This window comes from Hyalella azteca, unplaced genomic scaffold (assembly GCF_000764305.2).
Source record: "Hyalella azteca isolate HAZT.00-mixed unplaced genomic scaffold, Hazt_2.0.2 contig13225, whole genome shotgun sequence".
Taxonomy (NCBI): domain Eukaryota; kingdom Metazoa; phylum Arthropoda; class Malacostraca; order Amphipoda; family Hyalellidae; genus Hyalella; species Hyalella azteca.
In genome coordinates this window covers 301,110-311,574 of record NW_025943154.1, presented here as the reverse complement: position 1 = coordinate 311,574, position 10,465 = coordinate 301,110, and the positions used below count along the sequence as shown (strand labels likewise).

General features: G+C 36.4%; 1 protein-coding gene across 1 annotated transcript; it reads left to right on the top strand.

Annotated features, from left to right (window-relative positions):
• Nucleotides 1-3,513, top strand: LOC108665000 (NADH dehydrogenase [ubiquinone] 1 alpha subcomplex subunit 1). Its single transcript, XM_018151711.2, has 3 exons — nt 1-134; nt 807-893; nt 3,048-3,513. The coding sequence occupies exons 1-3, from the start codon at nt 36-38 to the stop codon at nt 3,084-3,086; spliced, it is 225 nt and encodes a 74-aa protein (XP_018007200.1). The 5' UTR covers nt 1-35; the 3' UTR covers nt 3,087-3,513.
• Nucleotides 3,514-10,465: the final 6,952 nt, after the last annotated feature.

Genomic DNA, 10,465 nt, shown 5'->3' with positions numbered 1-10,465 from the left:
AGTTCCTATAGGCAATATTAGCATTAAATTTCAAGATGTGGTTTGAAATCATCCCAAGTTTTTCTATCTGCGTAGTCTGCCTGACAATTCCTCACATGATTAATCCTTGGCTCAACAAGTTACTTTTGGGCAATGTAAGTATATTTATGCTATCTCTCTATATCTATAAATTTTATCACACTAAATACTTTTGGGCAATGTAAGTATACACTTAACACCTTGCGCAAGCTACACCGTTCACCCCTGAAAAGATGAGTGTCACGGTCGTTTGTATATTCATGCTATCTATTTATATCTATGAAATTTACCACACTAAACATTTTGCTTTTTGATATATTTTCTATGTAATTAATTATGTAGATGCTACCTATCTCTCTATATCTATAAATTTTACCACACTAAACATTTTGCTTTTTGATATATTTTCTATGTAATTAATTATGTAGGATTTTGATTGATTCTTATGATTATCACGGACATGAAATAGTTAGCTGCACTTTATTTTAGTGATGTTATATATAATGATGTTTAATACTAATAATTTATCTGTAAGGTAACACCATCCTGAACCATGCAATAACTCAAGAATTCCTCCATTAAAATTTACAACATGTTCTACCATTAACAGCTATATAATGATATAATACATACTTTGCAATAAGTGTATGAATCTTATTAAAACTATGAGCTAGTCAAATAATTATAGGTAGATATATTTAATGTTAGGTCCTACTACAATTCTTGAAAGTTATCAGGTAATTAACTATTAAAACTAAAACAGTAAAGTAATAATATTTTTGTATCAGTGGTACCAGCGCAGTCTGAGGTTCGGGCGTGAGCGACACTACGTGCTACGAGATGAGCGTCTCAACGGTAGCACCTACAAGCCACTGGTAAGTGGCCTGTAGAAGGACAAGATATTTACAAATTACATTATTGTTATTATTATTACAATTCTACGCAGCATTTATCATGGTGTCTGGTTCAAACAAACTTCAAGGGCACTTAACATGTAAGAGTAATTAAGGTTCCCCTTAAAATATCTTCACAGGGAACCTTATTTCTAACAGTTATTTCCAGAGGAACCTATGGGAACCATATTTTATTGCACGTATTTCTACTGGGAGCCTTTTTTTTAGCAACAAATTTTCAATAAAATATGGTTCCCCTAGGTTCCCCTGGAAATAACTGTTAGAAATAAGGTTCCCCTTAGTAGCAAGTGAAAAATAAATGGACACAAGAAAGGATGTAATGGATGTATCATATATCCATTCATATATCCAAATTCATATCATTTATCCAAATGCATATCATATATCTGAACGCATACCTATATCAACAACAGAAAGAGTAAATATTAAAAAAACTCCCTCTACTAATATCTGACTGTTTTTATTGTATTGTGTTTCAATGAAGCCCTCACTAGTACAATGTGTCCATAAAAACTGTAATTTGGTATAAAATGATGAGAATTTATTTTTGTCATGGTTTTAGACTCTCTTGAGTTGTGCACAAAGTTTCTTTTGGTACTCAGTCCGTCCATTGTATAAATCAACAAAGGTCCACCTTCTATTCAGCTGAATTATTTTGTAATTATTAACAATTTAATGAATGGTCCTAGGCACCAAACTGACTGTCTACTGTTATGAAGAACTGAACCTTGTCAGAAATTAGGAGAGGTGCTCTATAGGAGTCGTTCTTCTCAAACCAATCCCCTATTCCACAGCTCCAAAATATCATATTTTATTGCATTTATTGCAGAAACACTAAACCAAATGTCTCGTTAACTAAATGTTCATGTATTTCTAAACATTTTTGAAATATCATAGTGTTGATTGAGTGCACTTGTTAGGTTTGTTCATTATTTTCAAGAGGATTTAGGCATTAGGTTGTTCATGAACTCCTTGATTTTTTAGCGCATTTTCTCATTTATGGAAAAAATGCACTATTGTGCTCGCCATGTCCGTCCATCCGTCTGTCTGTCTGTCCGTCCGTCTGTCCGTGACCTCAAGTTTTTGTCGATGAGAAAATGCGCTCTCTGTCACTCAGAGAGCGCATTTGATACACTAAGCTAGAGCAACACTCTGCAACATGCTATGCTAGAGCAACACTCTGCAACATGCTATGCTAGAGCAACACTCTGCAACACGCTATGCTAGAGCAACACTCTGCAACACGCTACGCTGCTGCACCACGCTGAATGTTGCAGAGTGTTGCCCCTGAATTGCTACACTCAAATATTGCGTTCAATTTACAAATGTGTTGCGTATAAATATAGCGTATTAATTAGAGTTAAATATTGTTGTTAACGACCGCCAGTGGCTGAGATCGAACAAACTTTATGCTCCCGCCCGAACTAAGCTTCTCTTAAGTAGCGCAAGTACAGAGTTATAATCAACTATACACAAAGATGTTATTCATTTCATAAACATAATTATTTTTAAACTGCTCCTTATGAGCTTCTTCTCACGACCCACGCACCCCTGGCGTGAATTATTATTTTGATGTGAATATTTCGAGCCAAACGCTAACAACTTAGATTTGCACATAAATTTGTTCAATGAAAGAATTGTAAATTCTTCCAAGATTTTCTTGAATGTTGGTGGAAATTTTTTCCTTGGTTACTTAATAAATTTATATTAAAATCATTATTAAATATGATTGTTTCGCGTAAATATTGTATCTGGAGCCACCCAACTTGATCGCCCTTAGTATAATGGTTATGAAATAGTTTTGTAATGGTTTACAGTTACACGATATCGTTAGCTATGCTCCTTAATGAGAACCTCTTAATATTCGCATGTATTTCAAATATTTATTGGCTTACACGATATCGTTAGCCGTGTTCACTAGTAGTAACATCATAATATTAGCATGTATTTCAAATATTTATTGGCTTAAGCCATCTTCCTTAATGAGAACTTCTTAATATTCGCATGTATTTCAAATATTTATTGGCTTAAGCCATCTTCCATAATGATAACATCATAATATTCGCATGTATTCAAATATTTATTGCTCATGAATTAATCGTTTGTATTTTTCAGGGACTCAAAGACCTCCCAGACGAGCCCGCCGCGAAGTAGGCGTCCCGCCTCCTGCGCTTACACTTACAAAAATGGATGGCTCATGCTGTCCAAATACTGACGCACTTTCTGCACCTTGCTCTGACACACTTCTATTTTGGGCTAAATTAGTTTAGGATGGCCCACACTAGAGTAAAAAGTGCATTGCTATTTGGGGAAAGTGTCTCTAATTTATCTGAGTGTGCTTAAAAGTCCCCACCAACATTTTTCAACATCTGTGTTGCATGTAGCGGGGATTTTCTGTTTAATGCATTGATTTGTCGTGAAATTTCATAGTGTTATTGGAGAAAATAGTTTGACTCTAAGATACAATTACGCGTTTAATTAGCAACATCAATGAAGCATCATTGTAATCCCTCCCTTGATGCTCTCGCCTTGGTTGGCGTAATAACGGTTCATAAACTGTACAGATATACGAGCTCTCGTACTTGCTGATGTTTCAGTATCCTCTGAATTTGAATTACGACTTTAAATTAGATTATTTTCCCCTTTGCCCATGCGCTACCGGATTTAGAAGTAATCATTTATTCTTTATATCTAGCCGGGCAGGATGGCCCTGTGGCTACATTCCCAGTCTCATGATAGGAGCAGTGAGTTGTGGGTTCGAGCCCAGCTACCTGTGATACTTCTTGTTCAAAATCGGCGTGATAACAGACTAGTTTAGCGCAGAAAAATTGGAACAGTAAGTTGCATGTTCTAAACTCGCAACGAGCTGGGAAAATTTTGCCATATTCAGAATCGGCAGCAGGTCTCAAGGTCTAATCAACGTTGACACCGCTATTATTATTTATTATAGACCCTGCCAAATTTTATACTGTTCGGCTCGCAGCCTCCTGGACTTCTTGTCAACCTAGGTACGTGAAATGATTCCATTCCATTGATTAAAATGCACTTAATGGCAAGATTGTTTCGATGGATGGCTACTTGAACCGATCAGGGAATAGATCAGATAGTTTAGAATATACATAAAATATAATAGCATTGACATGAAAGATTAAGCTTTGTTTGGCCTTTCTTCGATATTGGAATGTTTGAAGCTTGTTTCCACACGATTTATCATGGACCTTGCGCACGATCTGTCCAAATTTGCCTTTGGAGCTAAGAAAGTACGAACTATAATTATCTAAATGGTTTCTGTTGACTTTTTCTTTTACTCAAATTGAGATGTCCTTATCACAACGATATTAAGTAAAAGTACCTAGTTGACAGTCAAAAGGGTAGGTATATATTACACTTTACCACTATTTTATATTCGTCTGGGACTATGTCAAGTGAAGTGAAATATTTTCCGAATCTTAGCTGCCTTGTACCGTGTGTCGATAATATGGTTTTATTTCCTTCTGCGGGCATATAGATATTCTTCCTTTTTAGATCCAGTCCTTACTGATTTACGATTGCATTTATGCGCATTAAGAAACGTAGTTATGACGTCGCGTAGCTGGGCATGGAGTCAGTTTGGCCAGAGAATGCAGCATGAGTCATCGTTCAGGGAACCTACTTGCGAAGCCACCTCATTCAGGTGCTTAAGCAGCCTTCGGCTGCGGAGCGGGCCGAGCCTGCTGGTCCCCAGCTCTGCCTCGTTGCTGGGAGGTGACACTGCCGGCTGCCCGGACTGGCCTCAGATCTGCAGAAAGGTGGAGCAGTTCATCAGTAAAACCCGCCGCTTTGATCCATGAGCTGCAGCAAAGAACAGCTTGCGGTGTGAATCGTTGAAACGCGCAGCACACCGATAACTCACCAAAAAAGACTAGAAGTCATTCAGCTGAGCGCTTCCACACCGAAAAGCTGTCGCTTCCATTGGCTTGTGTGCTAAAAAGATTCTAAAATTTGGATTACAATGCATGGTTTCTCATTTGAGGTTACTGAAACCCTGATATATTTTTAATGAAAAATATTGTCGAAGCAACGCTCATTGCTTTAATCCCTTTGTAGCTGTCGAAGGATTGACTATCAAGTAAATATCCTTACAAGAGATAACATTAACTTGTAGCATTACGGACCGTTATTTTTTGTTGAACTTCGAATATATTGTTCGACTTCCCGGCACTTCATCTTTTTTTTTTTGTGCTACGCGTGTCAAGGTTATTTGGCATTTTTTCCAACTTGTAATATACATTGCTCTCATTGTTACTTTTTTTCTACATGGAACGTATGCAGGGTTGACTATCAATTGAGCTGCAGGCCTTATGTGTTCGATAAGTAAATGTCTGCTTCTTGGCGCCTTGAATGACAGTCGTGTGTTTAAACATAGTTAAAGTAACCTAAAAATTTTTCGGGCGCTTCGTGTATCTAATGGCGTGATACTCTTTTAGAGTCACCATGCTACAATTTTATTTATTTTGAAATCTAAGCTTGGACTGATCAGACGCTCTTTCGAGTTCCTAGATTTAGAAACGATGAAGCAGTTGTTTGTTGCTGTCGTGCGCCCGAACCTGGAGTTTGGAAACGTCGTGTGGTCACCGAAATTTGAAAAGGACAAAAATTTAGTAGAGAGTGTTCAAAGACGCGCAACAAGTAGAATCGGCAACAGGCCATGGGCCTATGTCTTCAACGCCGACACTTCTATTCTATTCTTGTCTAATTTCCAATCTTAACGGCTACTTTCTACGAAATACGGACGGAAGCAAGGAACTGCATTGACTGCTAGTCCGAAATGCTTCTTCCTTCGCAGCTTTGCATTTACCGCACGTACGTTGTGTTCAAGAAATTCTCGTGGCTGTTGCTGACGAGTGTCCACTGCACAACTCTAACTCAAACCTCACCGTTCTTCACTAGAATTCGTATTATACTGGAACACGGGTCAGAAGTTCAAAACTGTGATTTGTAATTTTGTGCATCACAAGTTCACAGTGGCGACGGACAGTGCTATCACTGCTAATAAAAGTCTGCTATGAGTATGAGCCTATCATCCTATGAGTGGGTACTATGACTATGAGGGGTTAGATACCTAACCACATGGCACATGATGACTTTGAGCTTTGACTAATAATTAATTATGAAGTATGAAGCAGTTTAATAATGCTGATCATTTTCAGTTTTGTTAATAAAAGAGATACCTAATATTAATGAATGCTGGCAAATTTAGTGCTTTCTATTTGTACCTAGCTAATTGGTAGGCAGGTAGGGTAAACGTGGTATATTCCGACATCGTAGCCGTAGGTAATTCCGTCACCTCTCCAGCTTTTCCTTTATATTAAGCTTTGTTTTAGTTCCATGCGTTCATTGATGGTTGAAATGGTGACATCATACATTTGCGACCATAGTGGCAAAGCAGAGAGTTTTTTAGACTCTCCCTCAAGTTCATTTTTGAGTCCTACAGGTAGACCAGTAAAGTATCCTGGATACCAGCATTATCATACTTAAGAAATTGGTTCAAATCTTGAGTAAATGAGGAAATTAAAAATGAACTGATTCTAAAAAATCTCTGGTTTGCCACTATGTTTGCGACTGCGTGTCAAAATACTGCAAAAAACACTAGGTCTTGGCCATCTAGTGGGAAAATATTGAGATCCAAAGAGAGACAATGCATGCCACGTGGTGAGATCATCGAAAAATGTTTTAACCAAAAAATAAAAAAATTGGAGGGGGTACTCTGACAGGCTTTAAATAATAGCTTTTTTTTGTGGGTCACATTTTTAATTTTTTTACCTATTAGATATGCAAACTTTTCAAACCTTTCTATTGTGTAATGTAGCCTCAGTATTAGGCCTTTAATGCCCATTGACAAAATTTTTCTATGTCAAATAGTTTTTGAGTTGTGGGGGTTTTTGTTAAAAAAACTAAAAGTGGTCTAAGTTACCCCGCCGGTCTAAGTTACCCCATTTTACAGAATCTCTTTTTATCAGAGTGAATTCACTTGACCCTATTAAAATGGTGCAAAATTACAAGCCCATTAGCCCAGTTCTGTAAGCTTATGCCTTACAGATGCAGAATAAATGCTATATGGCTGCTGATATGAAGCTTGCAGTACACAAGGTTGTCAATGTTCAATGGCATGTCCATGGATAAGTTAATATCACATCAATAATACAGTAATGTATGGTTATAGTAATAAATCAATAAAGGAAAAACAGGTATAAATTGCTGAAAATTTCATTTGTTCTTCATCTACAGCATCTCCAAAGGAAGAGTAGGACATTGGAGAATGGAGTATTTTAGTAATAGATGAGTACAATCTGCATGCTTCAAATGTTAAAATCAAGTTTTATTTTAAGTGTCCCATATTACCTGTTCCCAGGGGTAATTTGAGATACTTTTTTGTGTCAGGCACCTTACAAATAGCATATACATTTTTTTGGAGATGCCATATGATAGCTTTTGCAAAGACCTCCAGAATGAGCCCAGACTCTTTCCTGAAATTAAAAAGTCACTAGATTGCTGTAATCGCAGATTCACTAAAAATTTAAAAATAAAGAAAACGCCACAAAAGTTTAGCATATCTCTATTGAAAACGTTTTGGAGACCAGCTCCATCGTCAGTTCGATAAATCTAGAACACAGATAAAAGAAGAAAATTAGTTTGGAGTTAATAAAAAACCACAAAAGTTAAAAACCTAAATTTACCGACAAAGGGCAAAATAATAAAGTAACTACCTATCTATTCACAATTTCTAATGGATAAGAACTATAGGCAGCATTTAAACTAGGCTTCTCTTTAAAAATATACAAAGATTCCAAAATACGCAGATCGGAAGCACCAGAACTATAAGCTAAAACCTCAAAGTCTGTGTCCGACACTGGAACGTTGCACTGTTCGGCATGAGTGCGCACAGTCGAAATGAGGAGGGCACGATAGTAACTGCCCAGTCCTATAACTCCTCCCTCTATGCTCAGCAACCCTAGTGTAAAAGTTGCGTGCCGTCATCCCAACGTACGCAGATACACATCGTGCACAACTAAATTTATAAACTAGGGACGATTGCATATGAAAAGGAAGGATATCTTTGTACCTAAAAAACGAACCTATTTTGAAATTATTCACCAGTAAGATACGAAGATCAATGTCCGGGAAGTATTTCATAAACAAAACTTTTAATTCTCTTGACATAACTTTGGACGCATGGCCGAAGTATGGAAAAGAACAGTAAACAACGCTTCTACTATCAGGCTCTGGAACAACTTCACTGTATTGCTTAGACATGAATTTCTTAATCTGGGTAAACACCAAGCTAGAAGGAAATCCATTAAGCGAGAAGATATTGAGCAAAAATTCAAATTCAGAATGCATGGAATGGAAAGTCGAGCATATACGAAAGCCGCGGTGTAATAGCATTTGAAGCCCATTTAACTTGAATCTAAAAGAACAAAAACTAAAAAAGCTGGTGCTTAGGCTGGTGAAAGTTGGTTTTCTGTAAACAGATGTTTGAAAACGGCCATTAAATTTAGTAATATTGCAGTCTAGAAAGGACAAGCTATTGTTCACTTCGAGTTCCATGGTAAATTTAATAGAATTCCATGGTAGAATTTAATATTAGATAATATTTAATAGAATTCCATGGTTCCATGGTAGAATTTAATAGAAAATAAGAAAGGTGTCATTGACGTATCTGTAATAAAAAATTGGCTTGAAATCAGGAGGACAATTGGCCAGCCATGAAACCTTGTGAAAACACATAAAAATATTCGCAAAGGTTGGGCCAAGGGGAAGAAGACCCATGCCCAAACCGTTAATCTGTTTGTAAAATTTACCAGCAATATGAAAATCGAATTTAGAACTGATAATTCTAGCAGGGATTTAAAATAATTGCGGTTCAAACCAATAACAGTATCAATGTATCATGAATATCCTTAAACAGAGTATTTAGACAGATCTCTATAGTTTCAAAAAGCGGTATATTTGTGAATAAATTTTCTACGTCAAAAGAGGCCATTGTTAAGCCCTGAACATCAGTAAAATCTTTCAAGCGGTCAACAAAAGTATAAGAATTGTCTACTGTATGTTGGTTAGTTGTAAGACAGTTTAAGACTGGAGCTAAACATTTAGTCAGTTTAAAACTAGGGGTATTATCTGCGGCAAAGATTGGTCGGAATTGAAACTTTGTGGCAAAATCAGACTTATGAATTTTAGGTAAGCCATATAAAATCCCAGGGCATGAATCCGAGGCGTAAAGTTTAGAGTACGTATCAGATGAGAAGGCAGGCTTGAACTTCTGTGTTTTTTTTTATTAACTCCAAACAAATTTTCTACCTTTATCTGTGTTCTAGATTTATCGAACTGACGATGGAGCTGGTCTCCGAAATGTTTTCAATAGAGATATGCTAAACTTTTGTGGTGTTTTCTTTGCTTTTAAATTTCTTTCCTGAAATGTTTCATGGCAAGAAGTTAATAACAAAAAAATGCTCAAAATTATCCCTTATTACTCCTTATGAAGGTATATTATTTTGATTTTTGATCCACCCCACCTTGGCTGGTTTTTTGATCCAAAATATAAGATAGAAAAAAAGAAAAAAAGCAGGAATTAAAGTTGCACTTTGAAAGTTGAACTGTAGAAGCACTTAGATTTCAATTAGACTAAATAATAAATATTAATTCAGTAATAATTTGTCTCTAATTTGAACACAACAAAGTAACATCCTGTAATAACATCCTGTAGTAACATCCAGTAATAACAAATCCTGCCACCAATAATAGTTCAATGCTATGCACACATTGCAGAGGCCGTTTGAGGAAGTAGAATCATGAGAATACAGTGAAAGTGATTAAGTTATATACAGATCCCAGTTGCCAATGCAGCAGTGCATATCAATTCGCTATTGCCAAATGCAAGTGTTTTATAGTAAAAATATTACATGTAAATTTAATCCAAAATATTGGTTAAAATAATTAATAACTGAGAGGAGCCAATTCAAGAAGCCTCATCTGATGATCACCTCATTTAATTGCTTGAAGTCTTAATAGACTAAAACTGTTGTTTTTTAATGATATATTCCTTTCAAGTTAATTAACATTTGCATAAATATTGATGCAGGTTTCAAATATTTTTAGCGCATTTTCTCATTTATGGAAAAAATGCACTAGTATTGTGCTCGCCATGTCCGTCTGTCTGTCCGTCCATGACCTGCGCGCTCTGTCACTCACTGCATTGAGTACTGAGTTATATTTTTTGACTTTGGAGGCAAACACTTATGTTGACTCAGCCTTAGTTCAGTAGCAGTGTAGATGTGCATGATTTTGTGGGATTCCTATTTTTTTCCTATTTATATTGTATGTGTTTTGTGATAGGTGATGTGCTATTTCTGCTTCTGTAATATTTTAACCTGTATATGCAGTTGATGCCTGTAAATATTTTATCTGTGGGTGAGTTTCTTGGAACATGTCTTTTGAGTATTATTAACATGTTGTATGCAATGTGACATGATAAATGGTATCATGGTACTCTC